The sequence below is a fragment of the Notothenia rossii genome (assembly GCF_949606895.1).
Source record: "Notothenia rossii genome assembly, chromosome: 5".
Taxonomy (NCBI): domain Eukaryota; kingdom Metazoa; phylum Chordata; class Actinopteri; order Perciformes; family Nototheniidae; genus Notothenia; species Notothenia rossii.
Genome location: NC_136903.1, coordinates 62,046,556 through 62,069,209, shown reverse-complemented (window position 1 = coordinate 62,069,209; position 22,654 = coordinate 62,046,556). Strand labels below are relative to the sequence as shown.

The 22,654-nt window shown below is 39.8% G+C and overlaps 1 protein-coding gene across 4 annotated transcripts in view; it reads left to right on the top strand.

Annotated features, from left to right (window-relative positions):
- Positions 1 to 22,654, top strand: part of LOC307039986 (plasma membrane calcium-transporting ATPase 1-like) — a 141,757-nt gene that overhangs the window by 62,652 nt on the left and 56,451 nt on the right. For all 4 annotated transcript variants that reach the window (XM_079682476.1, XM_079682474.1, XM_079682477.1 and 1 more), the window contains exon 2: positions 5,973 to 6,378. In XM_079682476.1, the coding sequence (XP_079538602.1) occupies positions 6,183 to 6,378 (196 nt within the window). In that variant the 5' untranslated portion in view covers positions 5,973 to 6,182. The remainder of the gene's footprint in view (positions 1 to 5,972; positions 6,379 to 22,654) is intronic.

Here is a 22,654-nt window from a genome sequence, read left to right as displayed (position 1 = left end):
GACCGGGTGTCCGCAATTGAGAAGCCCTGTGGATATACCAGCGTTGACCCAGGGGCAGGGTATGTGAGGCCATGCAATCAAGCGCAGCCAGCAGCTGTGTGTGCTGACCAGGAGGTAACAGTGGTTGGAGGAGGCTCCAGCAGCTCTGTGGGATTCGTGTCCACACCACAGCCACCAAAAGTCTCCTTTGTGGTCCCGTGTTGTGAAGGAGGGTGACACCAGATCATAAGCGAGCAGCAAGACAACGGGGAATGCAAGCGCCACTGAAACGGGAGAGGAAGAAAACGGGTATAGTTGAAACTGGCCCATTGAGTTCTAACGTACAAGTTGTGATCACAAAGATGGTGAGTGTGTTTGCCACTAAGTTTGCCCCTCAACTGGAAGCTAACATGCTAACTGAGTATCTGAGTGAGAAACTTGGCCGAGCAGTTACTTGTCGGAAGATCGAGTCGGCACAGAGCAGGTTCAGCTCATTTCACGTCACTGCCGAATGCACGGAAGTGGCAGAAATGTATGACCCAGAGCTGTGGCCAGCTGGCACCTTTGTCCGACGCTATTATGAGCCAATACGGCCTGCTGGTGGGCTGCTTGCGAGTGATAGCACTACTACAAACAATGTGGTCGCTCCTGTACAACACGGGAATCATGCATCCGCTGATGTAAATGACTGTAGTACATAAACAATAGGATGCGGGTGGTGTCATATAACACGCGTGGCCTACGTGTGGGGCACAGTGCTGGTGATAAAGCGAGGCGGCCTGTTGTTGATAAACTGTTGGAGGAATGTGATAGTCTACGCTTACAAGAGACATGGTTACCTAAGCAAGATCTGGAAAGGCTGAATACACTACATGCTAATTTTCATGGAGTTGGTGAGTCAACTACTGATCTCTGTGATAAAATTGCCCATGGCAGGACACCTGTCGGTGTGGCGATTCTCTGGAACAGTAAATATGATCCTTTGGTTACAGTGGTAAGATTGGACGTGGACTAGGCCATTGGTATAGAGATCAAGTATGAAAATAGGTCATTTATTATCGTAAATATATACAGACCTTATGAATCATATGAAAATGAAGATGAATATCGTAATAGAATGGCATTTGTTAACGCATTCATTAAGGATAATGCCACAACCTGTGTGTATGTAATGGGGGACTTGAATGCTGACATTTCGGATGATAAATCTCTGTTTGGCAAATGTTTACGGCATTTTTGAAATGATAATAATCTCATACTGTCAAGTAAATCTCTTCTACCTGAGAAAAGCTTTACATATATTAGTGAAGCTTGGCATACTGTGTCATGGCTAGATCACTGTATATGCACAGCTGATGCACACGCTTCTCTGGACAACATTGACATTTGTTATGAGTTGGCCACTACAGATCATATTCCTTTTGTATTGACCCTAAATGTTGAAAATATTCCGGTGCTATCTGTTAATGACAATAAAACGTACACAGGGAGGCTGGATTGGTCAAAGTTAAGTGAGAAGGATATTAATCACTATACCTCACTCACTGACAAATCATTAGACTTGGTTGTAATTCCTAGAGAAGCAATGCTGTGCAGTGACACCAACTGTAAAAATACGCAGCATGGTAGTGATCTATGTTTTACATATGATCTTATTATTGATGTGTTAAATGCCTCAAGTAAGGGTTTTTACAACAGTAAGAAAAAGGAGCATAGTATAAAACCTGGACGGAATGAACATGTGACTGAGCTACACACTGCTGCTAGAGATGCTTTTAAATTGTGGGCCAAATGAGGAAGGCCGAGACAGGGGTCTTTGTTTGAACATAAACAGTCTACTAATGCCAAATATAAGTATGCTGTCCGCTTCATTAAAACAAATGAGGACACAATGAGGGCTGACTCACTTGCCAGAAAGCTGCGCAACAATAGTTGCTATGATTTCTGGAAAGAGGTCGAAGTCATAAACAGCTGTAAGACTCCCTTACCGTCTTCCATTGAAGGAGTGTGTGGGTCAGACAACATTGCTGAACTGTGGCGACAACACTATCATGAGTTGTTCAACTGTGTTAAGAGTAATGCATTTGTGGTTGAAAAGGTTGACTCCACTGAAAATGTTACAGTTAGATCAGAGGAAGTCTACAACACTATAATGAATCTAGAAAATAACAAAGCTTGTGGCCCTGATCTCATCTCAGCTGAACACTTGAAACATGCCATTCTTAAGCTTGCTCCTCTTCTTGCTCTGTGTCTTACTGGTTTCCTTAATCATGGTGTCTTACCAGATTCCATGTTATCTGTGCTACTTGTGCCAGTCATCAAGGATAAAGCTGGGAAGATTAATGGCATTGATAATTACAGACCCATTGCTTTAGCTAGCATTCTCTCCAAAGTGTTGAAGAAAATTATGTTGGATAGGCTGGAAAGGTATATTACCACAGCTGACAACCAGTTTGGTTTTAAAAGAAAACATGGCACAGATATGTGTATTTTTGCTTTGAAAGACATTATAGCAAAAATATAGAAGCCATAATTCCACCATGTTTCTGTGTTTTATTGATGCTTCCAAGGCATTTGACAGACTGAATCATTTCAAATTATTTGACAAAATGTGCCAGAGAGGGGTACCCAAGTACATAATAAGGATCTTAGCACATCAGACATGCAGGTGAATTGGGGCAATACTGTGTCTGAACATTTTTATGTTGGTAATGGGGTCAAGCAAGGTGGGATTTGATCTCCTTTGTTGTTTAACCTGTACATGGATGATCTGTCTAGGAAACTGAACTTGTGTAAAAATGGATGTGTCATCGGTGCTACTGTTGTCAACCACCTTATGTATGCTGATGATTTAATCATCTTCTCCCCATGCAGTGCTGGCTTACAACAGCTTCTGAGGACTTGTTCCCAGTATGGCATTGATTTTAATATTAAGTATAACGCCAAGAAGAGTAGCATCATGATTGTGCGAAGTAAAGAGGATAAAAAGGCTGTATTCCCTCATTGTATTCTCAGTAGCAACATTCTTCTTGTGTGCAGTGAGATGAAGTACCTTGGTCATTATATTTCTGATGATCTCATAGATGACAAAGACATTCATAGACAACGCTGCAAACTGTATACCCAGGCAAACATATTAATGCGGAAATTTCACAAGTGCTCTGTAGATGTCAAGGTATCACTTTTTAAAGCTTTCTGTACACCATTGTACACGGCTCACCTGTGGAGTAACTACAAGGCTAGAAGCATACACAAACTAAAAGTTACATACAATGATGCTTTACGGTTGCTGCTTAGGGTACCAAGATGGCACAGTGCCAGCCAGCTGTTTGTTAACTTGGGGGTACCTACTTGTCAAGCCCTCTTAAGAAAGTTAATGTACAAATTCATGTGTCGCCTAGAAGACTCGGACAATCATGTCATCTCGATTTTAATTAACCCTGTGAAGAGTTCTACTCGGTTCTCTTCCATGATTTGGAGACATTGGCGCAAGAGCCTATACTGACAGTGAGCATGTGTGGCTGGCTGTGATTGGTCTGATTTTATGTTTTTTATCTGTTTGTTTTTATCTGTTTTGGGTTTAGCTTTTTATCTTATTTATTGATGTGTGTATTGTCTTTTTATATGTGATATGGACCTTGAGTCTGAAATAAAGATTGAAATATAATCTACAGATCTTTTTGGAGCAGTTTAATGAATTTAGAACTTTCTTAAACTTTCTTTCTACTTTACTGATGGACAACAGACTTTTGACAGCCCCAGATGTGGATATTAATAATGTCCTTTGTCATTACCATCTGGTTCCATTATACTTAAGATAAGACAGACATATGTACGGAGGATATCTCTAGCAATCTGCAAGTTCAACCAAAAAAAATAATCTAGATTGATTGCTAGTACAGTACAGTATCTAACAGGGAGAGATATATTTCAGATGTTGGTGTCACTGTCTCTTTCAATGCTTAAAAAAAAGAAACCAGCCATGTTTCGTATTCAATGTTTTCCACTTTATTGGCTCTCAAAGTGTGTGTGTGTGTGTGTGTGTGTGTGTGTGTGTGTGTGTGTGTGTGTGTGTGTGTGTGTGTGTGTGTGTGTGTGTGTGTGTGTGTGTGTGTGTGTGTGTGTGTGTGTGTGTGTGTGTGTGTGTGTGTGTGTGTGTGTGTGTGTGTGTGTGTGTGTGTGTGTGTGTAAACAGTGAGAAATGGAGGACAGCCTTTGATGTGCACTAACATAATCCGTGCTGATGGGTTGGAATGTCACACTTTGGCCACACACACACACACACACACACACACACACTGACCCACTGGAATCCCCCCTTTCATTCATGTATTGCCTCTGCTTGATGTTGATGGGCTCTCTGAATCGCAGTTTGTTTATTATCAGGACAAATGAATCCAATTTCCTTGTACTGTACGCGTTAATAGGTTTCATTCTAGCAACTAGTTGTCGTCTGATCACTGTAATTGATTTGAATTCACAGACTTCCAGTCATGAGTTTATACCTCCTTTCTTCAACCTTTTTTATTTAAAGTGTGTTCAACCCGCTTTACAGAAAAAAAAAATGCTTGAAAGGACCTTTATGTTTTCTGCGTTTCATGTTTCTGTGGTTGTTTACTGTCTATCTGCAAAGAGACAACAAATGCAAATTAGATGCACACTATGTTACAAAAAGGGTCGATGAAAAAACTAGGAAATTAAATAAGATGGCTAGAGTCACAAAAAAATTATCCTCAAGTGCTTTTATTAACAGCCAAAATGCTGAAAGAACACAAAGTAACAAGGATCTACAGTCCAAAATAGAAAGAAAAACAAATCTCAATATATATGTACAGGTCGACGAAATATAACTGGTACCTCTCTGCTCTACAGCTACAGTCAGACTAACTCCCAAACACTTGTGGCCAGAGGTTTATATATGTTAAGCCCCTCCCCATAGGACAATCCACTATTTATACCCTTAATTACTGTTATTCTTATCATCTACAAACATATTCAAAATGTAGTTCAAATTAATTAAACACAATAAATCAAATAGGTCAACATATTCTACATTTCTGACCGCAGAAGCCTTAAACAATAACACTTTTACACTTGGAAAAAAATGGTCACTCGTGCCCATGCACTACATGGTATGCTCCAATTGAGCACAGGTGTTTCCACTGATTGAGCCTCTACTTAAGGCTGCAGTTTCCTGTTGTTCTGTTTGGACTCCACAACCTTGAACGAGAGGGGAAGCACTGCAGGTTACTTTGGCACAGCATTGTTATGTATGACTTAAAATAAAGCTGTCTTGAACAAATAATGACTTGGGTTTTATTTTACCAATGTCCAGCAAAGTTATTAATGTGTTTCCCTCAGTGTGCCTTTTACCATGCCCCTATGCCAACTGTGATGAAGGCGTCTTCTTCACATACTAACTCTGTTGCAGTAACTTTTAATTGTGCTTTGTCCCTGAAACAATAAGAAGTAAAAAATATATAAAATACATACATAAACATGACTGTCATTAGATTTACTGAGTTTGGGATTCAGAACTGTCCAGCAGGTTTATTTGTTGGGTACATTAGGTTGTCAATTGTTTTATATTATTTGTCTTTTCTTTGCAAAAATGTGACTTTAAAAAAAAACCATTTTGATAAAAGTGGTAATGGGAGTATTAAAAGGTTGAATAAAAGTGTTTGTTTCTGTTTTTTTTCGGTAATGCCCTGGATAAAATACTGTTCTTTCTACGTCAGAGTCAAAAAACCTCAGAGCAGAAGGTATCTCAAAGGAGCAGCACGGCAATAATCAGTTTATATCTTAACGACCTCAGTGATTCAGCGGACTCCTTTAATAATCTGCGATGAAAAACTCTCCTCTAATTGGCTATAATTGGCCTCTGCGCTATTAATTAGTAAAAACCAAACTGATCTGTCTGCTGGTGATGATGTTGGGACTGTTTCCTGTCTGGATCTGGTTTATAAAACCTTGTCTTTCTGTTTCCTCTGCAGCGTCAAAAATGATGTTTACTCCCTTGTTTCCGTGGTAACCAGAGAGGAGCATGCACGACCTGGTCAGGAGTTAACCTCAACGTTCATCTCCACCTGCCTCCTGTGAAAACTACACTACCCACAATACCTGGGAACTGACGACCCAGTCTGACATTTAGAACACTTTAAAGACACTCAAGAGGAACAAAACTACAAAGAAGAAGTACCAATATGGCCAACAACACAGCGGAGCACCCTCCGGGGAATTCGGTTGCAGAGGGCAACCATGACGGGGACTTTGGGGTGACGGTGATGGACCTGAGGGAGCTGATGGAGCTGCGGAGCGCCGAGGGTGTCAGCAAGATCCAGGACACGCATGGAGACGTGCAGGGCCTCTGCCGCCGTCTGAAGACATCTGCCATCGAAGGTGAGATGCATGAAACACACCATACCCACACTCAGTCCACATCACCAGGAAACATTTCCTAGATTCTACTTCGATTTAGTTTTAGTCACAACATAAAGATCAAACGTTTTGATAAAACTCACACTCGTTTTTTCCTACAATAAAGCTCAAACTATTTTTACTTTCTATTAAGAGGGGGCTGACTGACTGATGATTTTGCCTACTTTACTTCAAGAGCATTTTCCTTGTGAGTGTGACAGGGAGCGATGAAAAAAGCAAAGTCCCAACACTTCGAGATGAATAGCCATTGACTTCCTTTTACATAATGGTATTGCTCTAGTATCAGCATTAAATGATCAATGGCCTGCTACAGGTCCACTCCCAAGGCTTGGAAATCACTGTTTGGATTCATACTTAATTTAATCAAGATATTTATTGATAGTAAAGTCAATGATTTGAATCGTCAATAGGAGAGCTGCCCATTTGAATCTCATGCCATTGAATCACGGTTTGGTTGTCACATTGATTTGTCAACAAAGCAAAGAAAGTCCTTCGTCCTTGTACAGAGATTAACATACGATAATGGCATGACAAACTCTTCTGTCTCAACACAACCCTAAACTATTTTACAATCAATGATCTTTTACAAAGATGTATTTGTATCTGTATTTCTACACTGTGTTGTTGCTTATTTGACTTAAATACCAAAGTATGAATTAGCAATGTGTTTGTTTAATATAGTTCGTATTAGGGCTGAACGATATATCGTGCCATGACGATAACCACGATATTCACATCGCAGGGACGTGCGATTTTATTTATTTTTTTGTTCATTTTTTTAATTTCATTTTTTTTTTAGGACTTGCGATATTAAGTAGGTAAATTAACTCAAACACGTCATGTTACAATTATTTTGCTGCTTGCTCCAAAAGGAAATCTTGCGCGGCTCTCATGTCAGGGGTACTGTGAGTGAGTGACATGCAGGCTCTGCATGCACAGCAAACCACCAATCGCAATCATTCTTGATCAGATCACAGCAGGCCCCGACCCGCTAGTTTGCAGACCATCAAAACACCGTTAAAAAATGAGCGAGGAACAGGAAGACAATACCGGCGAGAATGAAGATTTACTTCAAAAAATAAAAGCAACATCTGCCATCTGGAACTATTTTGGATAGAAAAAGGTTCTTCTCTTCTTCATTCACAGATGAGCCCCCTTATTTGAGGGTAAGCAACATGCATTATCATGACATGTTAGATCATGACTTAAGGTTTGATGAGTCAACCAGTTAAGATCCAGATGTCCGTGACTAAAATCCTTCATCCGGTTAAATATAGTTAAAAAAAACGCAATATATATCGCAGGGAAACAAGTATCGCAATGACAGTTTTTTTTCAATATCGTGCAGCCCTAGTTCGTATTAATCCTAATCTGCAAAGTAATTGGTTTCTGAAGCTGTCAGATAAATATAGTGTAGTGAAATTATGAATTATACTGTGATGGAAGTATAAAATTCTATAAATGTGAATATTCGAGTAAAGTGTAAAGTACATAACAAAAATGTACCAAGGTGTAGTACTGGAAATGCATTTTGTGTGTATTACTTCAAGAGAAGATAAGATTTACTTTATTGATCCCAATTTGTGATTTATTTTTCCTTTCCTACATTTAAAGCTAGGCAAGTTTATTTAAAGCACATTTTAACAACAAGGCAAGCGGTTCAATGTTTGAATAGTTGTTTGATTTAAGAAATAGCATTGACATAAAAAAAAACACACACATTTTAGGAGCTGACAGTGTGTGCCCTTAAACAATGATAATATTACAAACAAACACCCAATGCATGAGCACACTGCATTTGTGTTGATTGATGATCAGCTTGTATTTCAGTCAGAGCTTCATGTGACGCCAGAAAATGGCTGACACGCTGCTCTTTCTTATTTCACCTCCTCTCCCTCATCTTTGTATCCGTGTGTGTGTGTTTGCATCCATGGGTCCATTCCAGGATTGAAATTAGTTCCAGCCCGTTCCCCTAATGGCTCCATAGATCATTGCTCTGTTCTATTTGGTAATCAGAGGACAGCTGTAGTCGCGCCCTCCACGCAAGAAATTACTCACTTTAATGAAGAAACTGTAATTATATTTTCACTGCAGAGAGGAAGAGGAGGGGGGAGGAAAGAGGAGGGAACAAGGGGGAAACCTAAATGTAATGTTGAGGGCAAACACCATGATTGTTACTGTTAACTGAGGGGATACAGGATAAATGTTTTAATCCACCTACTGTCTTTTTGTATCCATACGTCATAAGAATAATTTTCAGTTATTTTGTTAAAGGGGCTTTATTTTGCTTTTTTTTTGTTTTCCCTTTCCTGTAGTGTGTTATATAGGTTTCTGTGCATGTAAATGGTCTGCCAAGGCTAACATCTCTCCCACAGACTAACCAAGCTTTTTGAACATTAAAGGTCACCTATCATGCAATATTTAGGCAATATCATAGGTCTCAGATATATAAAAATGTATTAAAAAATACCAAACAGATCACCCATTCTAGCCATGCCTCATATCCCTCTATTTCACGGCCTGTTACTAAAGTGCTGATTCGGGGTATAAAGCTTTAGAAAAAAAAAGAGGGGGTAGAGCTTATGCCTGCTCATGCGGGACCCGGCATATACTGTCTAAAATAAATGCTGCGGTGATGAAACGCCAAAACCACATCAAGGATTATTTCTGAAACATTATGGAGCTCAAAGGCTTTCTCTCTTGCCGGTTTACCACAAGGTGAGTTCCTTTTTTATTTCCTGCTTCTTCACACATGTGCTCTCCCCAGTACTGGTTAGCTCTGAGTGTTAGCGATGCTTGCTAATGTAAAAAAAAAACATATTACGTCCAAAACACGTCGGGCATTTATTCTCCCTGGGGGAGCGCCAGAGAGCTTCAGGAGAAGCGCAGCGTGAGAAAATAAATAACGAGAAAAAGATGAATAAAGTGTCACTTGTACACTTTTGGCTGTCTGTGGAGACAAAAGGCTGTAAAAGTGCTCATTCCCTTCACCTCCACCTACCTGTGTGATTGCGGGTTTTCCGCATTGACTTTGATCAAAAGCAAGTACCGGTCAAGGCTGCAGCCAGAGGATGATCTGCGTTTATTCCTGTCTACATTGCATCCCCGCCAGAGTCCTGCACGGGTCTGATTTTCAAGACCCGCTCCCGCCCCGTACCCGCAACGTGCAATAGCCTAACGAACCCGCCCCGCCACCCGCACATATTGCCAATTAGTTCCGTAAACCAACACGACCTGTCGGCACAAGATCCGCAAACCGTACCGAACCCGCATAGCCTACAAGCAGTGAAAACATGCAATTATTCCCAAAAAGCGTGAGATGTTGGTTATTTTCTCCATCTAGGATGAGACCAAAAGCCTCCCACACGTTGGATTTCGCTCTTGAGGAAGTGTTATTAAAAATGCTGTATTCTCCGCTAGAGAGCTTCACCTCAGCCATTTCGAATGTGGCGCACTCAGCAGCAGATTGATGCGGCGCAGAGGTTATGATTATGCGCGGTCCCGCGGGGAGAGGCCTGAGGAATGTTTAAACATTAAATTAAATGATTATTTAAATGTATTTATTATGCAAAACCCGCGACACGACCCGCATCTTCTTTGTTTTACCCAGAACCGAACCCGATTTTCTTTTTTAAAAAGATACCACCCTCGAATCCCTTTTTTTGCGGGTCACCCGTCGGGTACTCGACCCTATGCAGGACTCTGATCCCCGCATCATCCGTCTGTGCGCATCAAAGACGCAGACTCATTGTTCCCACTAAAGTAGAGGTGAGTGTAATAAGGAGGCAAAGTTGACGTTCAGTGTGTTGCCGGGAGCATATAATGATTTATCCACGATGGTGAAAATGTTAAAAATGTTTAAAACATAAAGATAAAATGGTTTAAATGTTTTATTGTTTAATGTTTTAAGGAGGTGACGCTACTCAGCCAATCAAATCGGTGCAGTCAGTGAGTAATTTCAAATGGCGTGCTCAAAAAAGAGACGGGTAGACAGCGAAAACAGAGCATTTAATGACATTTCCTCTTACTGGACCTCTTTGAAATGCAATTGAATACCCCTGCATTATGTCAATAACAACAACAACAACAACAATAATAATAATAATAATAATAATAATAATAATAGCAATAATAATTGGTAAGGGGGGGCACGGCTGTTATGTTCTCTGAGGGGAGGCTCACCTTCCCACACTTTCAAAACCCCTGCCTTAGAGAGTTCACGTGAAAACTGAATTCAAAAAGACAAAATCATTGAGGCACCCATATATTAATTAACAGAGCTAGAGAAAGGAAATGGAAATTCCTGGAGGGTTAGTTTCTTCCTCCACAGTGATGGAAGTCCTTCCACCCTTTGTTTTCACTATAGAACTAACCCTGACTTGTTAATTGACTTTGACGTGTGAAATCACAGGAAAGGTCCCTTTAAATCTATATTTAGGTTTCTGTGTCATGCCCTATGGTTGTTACAGTGTAAGAACTGATTTTCAGTTTAGCTTTAATGCTTCGTAGATTATAACACTGTGTCCGCTTTAATTAATTGTATCTCCAGGGTAATTGTTACAGACTTTGATTCACTTTGTGGCACTGAGTGGAGAGCAGGATGTCAGCAGTGGGATGCAGTGGCTCGTATCGTTACAATCTTTTTATCACAGTATATGTACCACAAGATTGCTTTTAATTGTACTACAGACAGACACCCAAAGGCCAATATTATCACACAGCTTTAGCTTTTCATACATCCCTATCACTGTGTATATCGGGCCAGATTGTAGTTCTGATTTGACAGAACAATCTTAAGCCAATATTTATCAGATTTTAGATTACTTTATTTTTCATTAGATTTGCATAAAATGGAAATGTCTCTCTGTTCCAGTAATACAATACATAACAGTTGTGCCTTACTTTACTTAAACTGAGCGACCAAGTGGTAGTCGTAAGAGTGCTCAGTGGTTTGTTCTTCCACTGGCAGTCAGTCCAGCCCAACAACATTACTCCGCAGTAATACAAACTAAATAAAACATACATGAATAAACAAATGAATAAATGAATAGATAAATATAAATTAAAATTAGCTATGGAGTTTGTTGTGTGATGACCTAGAAAAACAGCCATGATGTTGGGTGGGGTCGGGGCTTATGGGAAAGATTTGAGATGAAAGGTTGTGTTTAAGTGTGGTCAGAGAGTAGATGGAAAAATGTAAACGGCTTCTAGCAGATGATGGTCACAGCAAAACCACTTGCTGAGGTGTTTTTGTCAAGCTTCCAATAGTTTTTACCAGTCTTTAGCTCAGCGGTCCTCCAGATTGGCCTCAAGACTTTCAAACAAAGCACCATCAAGACCGCTTGTCCATGTTGGATAAAAGGTAACTGCTACAGAGCTCGCATGTGATCATCAGAGATCAGAATACTTCGACTATCCCGGATCGAAATTGGGTGATACAGTTAAAAGATTTTAAAATCAAACATGTATCCAAAGGTGACAATTTGTGTTGAAAAGTGGAGTGATGACGATGAAACACATAAGGGACTTTTAGTAAGTGAAATCCGGGTCAGTGTGGTGGGTCGGTAAAATATGGCGCATTGAAAGTGCATAGCCTAGAAAAGAAAATACGTAAATATTCAAAACACACAATGTTTGCCACACAGTTAACAGTAACCCATATTCATCAATCATAATAGAAGAAATTGTGTCAATAAGTTGACAGTAGAGATGATCCGATCACGTGATCGGGGATCGGAGCCGATCACGTGATTTTCAAAAGATCGGAATCGGGTGAAAAAAATCGGGGATCGGGAATTCTTTTTTTTTTTAACATTTTTTTTATATAAAATATTTTTATTTTATTTAATGTTACAAAACACAAATGACCATGTTCACGTCTTAAAGTCATCCTGAGGCCTTAGTTTTGGTTTAAAATTACATATCATGTATGTGTTGCTTCTTTTGGGCTTGTTTTCATAGACCTGGTTTCTTATTTCTCTCAAATCTGGCAACAGAGTGGGCAGGGCGCAATGTCTAATAGTAGCAGTAAGCTAACGAGAGGCTACGTTCAGCTGGTGACTCGGGAGTCGGGACAGAGAAAATGTCAGGAGTTTGGAAGTATTATAAAATTGAAAGTGAAGGCAGTGTAACAGCCAGATGCAATGTTTGCAAGGCGGAGGTTCCGCGTGGTGGAAAGAACAGAGCTACGTTCAACACGACCAATCTAATACGCCAACTGAGAAGCAAACACAAACAACAACACGATGAGTACACAGCGGCCACTCAGGTAATGGCACTGAAACAACCGACCCTTTCAGAGACTTTTAAAAGGAAAGAGAAACTGCCCCAGAATAGTGAAAAGGCCAAACAAATAACAGCCAAGACAGCTGAATTAATCGCGTTGGATGACCAGCCGTTACCTTTTTTTCTCTTAATGCATTGCATAAAGATCGGATCGGGAAAAATCGGTATTCGGCAGATTGTCAAAATCAAATGATCGGAATCAGATCGAGAGCAAAAAAAGGTGATCAAGACATCCCTAGTTGACATGTTTTTTTTGCTTATCTACTTGTTTGGACAATGCACATATTTTTGTATCTATATTATTAATGCATCGAGTGTGTTCTCTTCTGAATAGTGAGCCCCCTACAGTTGTTCACATTAAGCTTTATACAGAAGTAAAAACACATCCCTGAATTAGTTGCACCTAACACAAGCAGGGTATCTAATCGATAATGTGCCATAACATTTTAGTTAACTGATGTGATGATCCAGGGTCTCATGAGTAATTAAAATTACGTCATTTAAATGTTACCATTTCCATGACAATCTGTTTAAAGTACAGCCAAACAAACTTGGGCTGAGAGGATTCCTCGCTTCATGTTTTATTACATAAATAAAAAGTCAATAATTGGTCATTGGCCTTTAATTAGCCTGATGATTCCATGCTGTGCACAGCAGGATACAAATAGTTGTTTACTCTGATGATGCGTTAGGTGTGCCTCTCCAAAAACACTAATTTGCAGCTCTTCATCAAACAGCTTGCTCTCAGCAGATCATTAAAAATGAACTACTGACATAAACTGCAAAAGAATAGTGGTTTTTAGATGCCTTCAGTCGCAGCTGTTGCATTGCATTTCCTTTGGCTGTATCACTATATAAGCCCCCCTGTGGTTTTCCCATTTAAAAATGTTAAATGTAAATAAATATTAGCAAAGATTGTGCATGAACCCTCACAAAACATTGTGCCTGTAAATCAAAGGTTAAATAGCACTCATATATTGTACTACTATCATACTACAGTGTAAAAATACTAGTCCAGCATTCAAAATGTTCTCCAGTAAAAGAGTTACAGCATTCAAATATACTTGGAAGTACGAAAACTGAAAGTACTCACTACGCAGAATGGCCCATTTCAGATTCATATATATTGAATTATTGGATTGTAATTAGTGATGCATTCATGTGTTCATCACTTTGATGTTGCACTTAGTAGAGAATTATATATTAATTATTTGGTAGCTTAACGTATAGTTATGTATGATACTTTGTTTAATAAAAAATAAAAATAAATAGATCTTTGAAATGGCTAGTAACAAAAGCAATCAAATATCTTCAGTGGAGTAAAAATATAAAGTTGATAATTAAGTAAAAATACTCAAGGTAAGTAAAAGTACTTCCAATGTGTACTTAAGTACAGCACTTGAGTTAATCTAAAGTTACAGTTCACCCCTGCTGTGAGCATTTGCAGAGGCTCTCATGCATGTTTAAAGGCCCTGGCACACCTAACTGACACCAAAGAACACGTCCCGACGGACCCGATTGTTGTGTCGCCTAACGTACTGGAACACACCACAAAGACTTCAGCCGACGGCCAAGATGGCAATGACTCTCCTTACCAGCAAGCGGCGTTAGTGTGTATTCGTCATTCAAAAGAGGCAACCAGAAGACAGACTGCATGATATATGCGAATAACAAATAGCGTGCGTTCCATTTTCACTCTCGTCCATCACAGACTGTTTCACAGACTGTTTCTCATAACGACTTATCAAAAACATGTTTAGTGCGGTACTGGAAAATGAAAAATAATAGCCGTCTGTGTGTGCCTTCTTCACTTCCGTTTTGCTTGTCATGCACTGATTCGCTAAGCTGAACAGCCAATCAGTGATTTATTTTGCCAGCGGGCAAGGAAGGTGTCGGTATTGCCGAAAAGACATGACGGTGCTGGACACACCAATCTGAGTAGGGCGACAGGACGCTCATCAACGGCCAGACATCTATCGACGGCCGAAATCGGCCCGGTGTGTCCGTGCCTTAAGCGTGCTTTTTGGGGCTTTCCCTTTCCTGAAGTGTGTTTTATATAGGTTTGTGTGCATGTGAATGGTCTTCAGAGGCTAAAAACCCGAAGTTCCCTCCAGAGAGTGTCTGTCCCACACACTATATCGGGGACTGAAATAATGAAGCTGTGATGAGTCATTGTTTCTCACATCTCCAAACCCAACAGAAAGCCTGTTTTTCTGTCTGAAGCCAGCTGAATGTTATCTAAGTGGATCAGCTCAGTAGCGGCAGCATTATGTTAGCAGTTAGCGACTTCACACAGTTATATTTAACTGTTTCTGTATCAGCTCACTGTGCTGGCTGTGATAATCACTTGTTTCTTCTTCAGCTGCTTTTACTTTCCGCCTGTTAAATCAGCTGCTGATTGCACGCTGACCACACTCACACAGGCTCAGCTGCAGGCACGCCCCCCCCCCCCCCCCCCGCTGGTTAATGTGTATTGATGAAACTGACTGCTGCCTGTTTGGAGGTCATTGATCGTTCTCCTCATCATTTTACTAAATCCGTGTATTTCATGTTGGGAGGACAGGCTGCCTCTAAGCAGGAGACTCACAGTGAGTCGTACACTTTATTCAAACAGGATTTGGGTGACAAAGAGCTGCACAAAGAGACGCGTATAAAAATAAACAACTACCGTATTTTAGGAAAATGAAAAGCAGCGTGATATGTCACCGCTCAGGTGAGAAGACGTCAGGAGATGATTTATTTTTGTCTCTTTAATGTCAAAGTTATGCTTTCATGTAAAAGAGTTAGTGTCTTCAGAGGAAGGAGAGCTGAAACTGGCAGAAAAAAAACTATTGAAACAGTCCCTGACATCAGCTGATGATCAGATGTTGAGTTTTCTGTTCATTTAGAGAACAAACCGTGTCGACATTTACTGCTTTTTCTGTCATGTACAGACACTAGTACCTTAGGTTAGATCTACAGATAACTTGTGATCAAAGGATTGAAATAGTAAAGGAATATTTTACACCCAAAATAAACATCTGTATATTAATAACTCAATCCGTGCTACTTTGAAAATGTTTTTCTTGTGTTTGACCCTTCTATTTAATGTTAAAAACCTAATTGTTTTATTTTTGCCTTTCATCTGCTTTGTCCCATTGCTGGATTCCTGATTATTAATGATAAATAAGTTGATGTGTTTCTATTAATTTCTATAACTCTTAGAGGGCATAACAACTGTTATCGGTCAGTTTGGACTGGAGTGTCTCCTCCTTTGTCTTTTATTTTTACAAACTACAGACCATTTAAAGATTTTGTGACAAAGCAAAACAATTGCTGAGCTGATATTGGCTTTGTGAGATCAATACCAACATTGGTTCTTGAAAAAAAATAGATAACCAACATTATCAATATTGTTGAAACCAAGATATGTAAAGAGAAAAGACATTCAGTTAGGGTTTAATGTGAGCTGTAAATCATATCCACACACACACACACACACACACACACACACACACACACACACACACACACACACACACACACACACGCACACTCTTTACAGTAGTGTAAGTAGGTTCAGAGGTTTCTCGGCCTGCTTGGCATGTCGGATCTTTTCGAGCTCTGTGGTGTGAGAAGTCAGCAACCAATCTGAGCATCAGCTTTAGCTGTGTGACCCGGGTCTCATTCACTGCAGTGAACACACACACACACACACACACACACACACACACACACACACACACACACACACACACACACACACACACACACATAGCCTCAGGTCATCCATGTCTGCCAGTTCAAGTAGAAAACTCAACGCTTTTCATGTCTTCCCTTTCCTCTTTTTTTACGCTCCGTTACACCTCTTATAATAAATAAAAAATAAACAGTTATCTGCAGTCGACTTCACCCTCTGAAACTATCTCATTACATTGCATTGCATTTAGCTGACGCTTTTATCCAAAGCGACTTACAATAAGTGCGTTCAACCAACAAGATACAAACTTGAAGAAAACAGAGTCATATAAGTACATCAGGTTTCATAGAGCTAAAACATTTCAAGTGCTACTCAACTGGCTTTAGATAATCCAGTCCTTTATTAATATATAAGTGCTCTGTTAATAATTCTATCGCTCGAAGTGGAGTCGAAAGTGATTTTTTTTTTTCAGTCTGCACCGGAAGATGTGTAAGCTTTCTGCTGTCCTGATTTCAATGGGGAGCTCATTCCACCATTTTGGAGCCAGGATAGCAAACCCACACTTACCAAAAACCTGAAAGGAGGCTGAGAACCATTCATCCATTAGCTGTACCCACTTATCCCTGATGTCCCAGCCGACATTGGGGCGAGAGGCGGGGTACAGAAGTAAATTACAGTGGCCGAGGAAAACGAATCTAAGATATATGTAAATGTGTAGTGTAAATTGTTCCTGTTTTATTTGCCTTAGGATTAAAGCTTGGTCATTACATCAGAGGATGTCAGTGACTGTGACAAATGAAGTTTTATCTCATGTAGTGTGTGTATACTGGAGACTGAAAAACCGACATCACTCTCCAATGCTGAAAAAGAAAATGCGATATCATTATCATTAACAATTTAGATCTTATCGTAATATTGCCAATAGCAGTATCTGGATCTGAGGAGATTTTGCCTTCAACGGTAAATGATGATGATGATTCCATTCTGTGTGTACTAAAGACAACAGTTTTTCAGCAGTTTAGGTGATGACTACAGTCAAAGTACAAAAACCTGTTTTGTTTATAGTGTCTGTGAGTTTATGCTCATAGTCTGGGTATTATTTCCCTAACTGCACGGTTAATACTCTGAGAAAAGCAGTCTGACTGCGAATGAGGCTCCAAACACCAAGAACTCACTGTATTAATCCTGCAAAAGGATTTAATTGTTTTTGATAATCCAGAGGATATGGGGTTTAGTGAAAATGTCCGGAAATCTTTGATGGACTTCAGGACTCATCCTGAGGACACTTCTGTCCTCGGAATAATCTCACAGCATATTTTTGCAATCTGAAACTTGAGTAGTCTTCTTTTTGAAACAGCTATAGTGCCGACTTTGGCTTCATGTACCAACATTACATTTGATTCAAAGAGCTAAGATAGATGCTAAGCTACATTCATAACAATTCTTATTGCTGTTCTTAAGTATTTTCCTGAAATCCACAAAAACAAGTTTTACAATCATATTTGCTGCACATTAAAAAAGTTTTCCACAAGATGCACCCCTTTTTCTTAAACAAAAACAAAGATGATTGCTGGAAATCTCAATTTTTTACAACCAAAACTAACATAATTATCAGTTACGTTTATTAATTGATATTTCTTTACAATGCTTCATGGTTTCATACAAAAAGTGTGACATATTAAATGTTGTTTTACACAAAGGGACAGCACATTACATTACATGCGTTTTGTAAAAACGTTCAATACAACTGTAAGGTTTGTTAAATAACCATCTGGGTTTTTAAAAATCACCTGGAATATAATTTTTTTCCAATTGATGCCTAGCTCAATTTCTTATAAAAAAGATAAGCACTGTGTGGGTGTGAATGTACATGTTGCGTGACCTGTGTGTCACCACATACCAATGTATGCCATTACGCCACATATCCTCATGCATTTTTAAACCGAGTGAAATGGCTTTTTTCCCGTTAGACGGAGGGAGAAATCACAGTAAATTAAATGTGATATAAACATTCAGTACAGTGATGGTAACTAACTGTAGGTAGTTCAGATGACTGCAGCAGAAAAAAAAAGGAAAACTGTTACAGAAAAATGATGATATTCCAAATTGACTATGTTGGTTTATAGTGCGTTCATCAAGGGTTGCACACACAGTAAGAAAAAGAAAAGCAGTTCAGGCCAACAAAAAAAATATAAAAATATATTCCATTACTCGAGTCAAGATCCTGATTAAAGGGTTTTTAGGTTTTATAGAAAAAAATGTCATGAGTGCTGAAAACGTATTAAACGGGGTGAAATACCACTAATGATATGAAATTCAGATACTGTACTGCATGTGCTTGCATTTTTACGTTTGACCAAAAAGTTTACAAATCCTCAACAAAAAACTTTGTCACCAACTGCCACATAATCTTATAAGCCTCTATTTAATAGTCAGTTTTGACAAAATATTGAAAAAGCGAAAGATCTAACCAACAGGCGCTATTTTCTGTAAATACAAACCATTTACACTGTAAAATGTAACTTACATTTTCGGGATAGATGAGGAATTTTCTATTGAACTGTGATTAAACACACTAAAAATATACATACTTTAGTTCAGAATTTGTGGCTGAATCTTATCTAACAACAAACATTTTCTGTTTATGGAGTTGACCCTCAAGCCTCATAAGAGTCATTAAGCGTAACTTCATTAAGTGACCCTAGGGTCCACATCTTTAAAATGTAGATATAGTTGCACCGACTCTAAAGGTTGCTCTGTGTTCTCTCCGAACGCATTAACATCTGAATACCCTGATGTATTTGTCATAGACTATTTGTCCAGCTGTGTCTGTGTTAAACTTTATAGTCCTTTACATTCCATGAAATGGAAAAAATGCCTCACTGAATACAGTAAGGGGCGGATAGAATACATAACACGGATATTCAATAGCTAATAGACTTTTTGGGTTTGATGAGAGATGGAGTCATGCTAATAATTCTATGTTAAGGACAGCCACAGCAGATGGCACATATTAGTTTTTAGTCTTCAAGATACCCTTACTCGAGTTAGCACAAACACGTTTATTTCATTACTTAAATATGACTTGCTTTTGAAATGTATACAAATATTTCACTGCAAAATTGGTTACTTGAGTTGATGTTGGAACCTTCCCACAACCGAAGTAGTGAAAATGGGGCTGCCTGCTTCCCTGCATGTATCTCTGGAAATAATGATCAGTATGTCACAACATTTTAGAGCTTTACCGTGAAGTATGGCATTCAATAAAACAATTTTACATTAATACCTATGTCCATCTTTGCAATATACTATATACATTACATTACATGTCACTTGTTATCCGCTTTTATCCAAAGCGACTTACATACTCAATACTGTGGACAATCCCCACTGGAGCAATCTGGGGTGAAATGTCTTGCCCAGGGACACAACGACATACTGACTGCAGTGGGGTTTGAACCTGTGCTCCCCTGATCCGAACACCAACGCACTAATCCACTACGCCACACACCTCCCTATATATACACTTAGACATACGTGAATTACGGGCGGAAATTGGATAGGAAATAAACTATCCCAGAGGAATGTATATACTTTTACATTTTCACTGTTTTCAGTTATGGGAAAGGTCCAAATGTTTAAAACCTTCCATTTCAAAAACTAGATTGATTAAAGTGGACCTATCATGCTATATTTGAACAATATATTGTAGGGCCATACCTATATAAAGTGTGCATATATATATATATCTATATATAGATATATATAGATATCGTTTTTTTTTTCAAAATACCAAAACGATCCTGCATTTTAGCCATGCCTCATTTCGCTCTTTCCAGCGCTGTTTTTGCAGGGGGCTGATTCTGTGAGCTGCAGCTGACCACACCCCCCTGCAGGAGAGGGGAGCGTGCTCTGAGATCAGTTGCTAGGCTGCAGCAGGGAGAAGAGGGGGAGAAAAAGAGATCTCCGTCCTCCGTGTTTTATTCTTATAGAAGTAAGAAGAGAAGTAATGGGGCAGAAACCCTCCTTTTTACGCAGCGGTCCAGACATAGACATCAAAAGGCGACACATATTCAGTTGATATTTACTTTGGCATTAGGGCAGGGATATCTAGATACTTTCCAAGGTTTGACATAATGAATTGTGCTACTTTTAAAGCAAGCAACGATGTTTTCAAATCTGTAATGAAAAAAGCTCCTCAAAAACACTATCGAAGCAGTTCCTGCCCTTGCTGCATTAGTTCAAACAGTAACAACGGACTATTTTCTTAGCGGATGCATGTCAATTTAAATAAATACAACTATTTTTTAAATCAATAAAATCATTTTCTAAATCCTTAAAAGCATTTCAATTAATATTGGAAGTTATGTTGTTACTTTGTTGAGAATGTGGCCATGTAATAAGCGGGATAATGTGCACATTGCATAATGTGCCTTCATGACGATCCAGATCCCTCCGCTTCGCGTCGGGCTCCTGATCAGCCTATCGGTGTTCTTTTCCCCATAATGACCGCGTCGCTGCACATTATCCCTAACATATAATTATATAGAGTCATTATTCATATGTTTTAAAGCAGGAGGCGCAAACGCTTGCCTCGGGGAGGGACAAAAAGAGCCACAGCGGAGAGAATAAACAGAAGGGCAACCATGCAAGGGAAGTCTTCTTCGCTGCTTTTGTGGCAGACTACAGCGTCACTTACAGGCCTGGCATATGTACTACAGCGTCTCCAGCGCTTTCGAGCGGCAATGGCCGGCCGTGGCCCAACCTCTCGTTCCCCTGATAGGTGGAGAATTGACCAATAGCCGTAGCGCCACCGTCCTGATGTCAGGACAGTGTTCAAATCTGGATCAGTCTGTATCAGATCCGTTGCAGCCCCTTTTTTAGAGATTTGGGTATGGAGGAAAATAGAGAGGGTTGTGTTTTCTGACACTTGGTGAGTTCCCTGGAACACCGGGGACACATTCATGTATAAAAGACGTACAAAAGTGCATTTTGCATGATATGTCCCCTTTAAAGTAATGTAAAAAATAGTTGTGCTTTGTTCTACCAAAGGTTGGGGTATGTTAGGGTTTAGGGGTCTCAGTTCCTCTACTACAGAGTTTATTGGTCTTGCTGGCCGTGTTGGTCAGTGTATATCTGTGGTTAGGGTTACTGAGAGGTTTCCATGCCAGGAGACAGGGAGAACATTCGGAGAGGGACTTAACAAATCATCATTTAATGTGTACAGTGGGGCAAAAAAATATTTAGTCAGCCACCAATTGTGCAAGTTCTCCCACTTAAAAAGATGAGAGGCCTGTACTTTTCATCCTAGGTACACTTCAACTATGAGAGACAGAATGGGGGGAAAGAATCCAGGAAATCACATTGTAGGATTTTTAATGAATTAATTGGTAAATTCCTCGGTAAAATAAGTATTTGGTCACCTACAAACAAACAAGATTTCTGGCTCTCACAGACCTGTAACTTCTTCTTTAAGAGCCTCCTCTGTCCTCCACTCGTTAACTGTATTAATGGCACCTGTTTGAACTCGTTATCAGTATAAAAGACACCTGTCCACAACCTCAAACAGTCACACTCCAAAATCCACTATGGCCAAGACCAAAGAGCTGTCAAAGGACACCAGAAACCAAATTGTAGACCTGCACCAGGCTGGGAAGACTGAATCTGCAATAGGTAAGCAGCTTGGTGTGAATAAATCAACTGTGGGAGCAATTATTAGAAAATGGAAGACATACAAGACCACTGATAATCTCCCTCGATCTGGGGCTCCACGCAAGATCTCACCCTGTGGGGTCAAAATGATCAACGGTGAGCAAAAATCCCAGAACCACACGGGGGGACCTAGTCAATGACCTGTAGAGAGCTGGGACCAAAGTAACAAAGGCTACCATCAGTAACACACTACGCCGCCAGGGACTCAAATCCTGCCGTGCCAGACGTGTCCCCCTGCTTAAGCCAGTACATGTCCAGGCCCGTCTGAAGTTTGCTAGAGAGCATTTAGATGATACAGAAGAGGATTGGGAGAATGTCATATGGTCAGATGAAACCAAAATATAACTTTTTGGTAAAAACTCAATTAGACGTGTTTGGAGGAGAAAGAATGCTGAGTTGCATCCAAAGAACACCATACCTACTGTGAAACATGGGGGTGGAAACATCATGCTTTGGGGCTGTTTTTCTGCAAAGGGACCAGGACGACTGATCCGTGTAAAGGAAAGATTGAATGGGGCCATGTATCGTGAGATTTTGAGTGACAACCTCCTTCCATCAGCA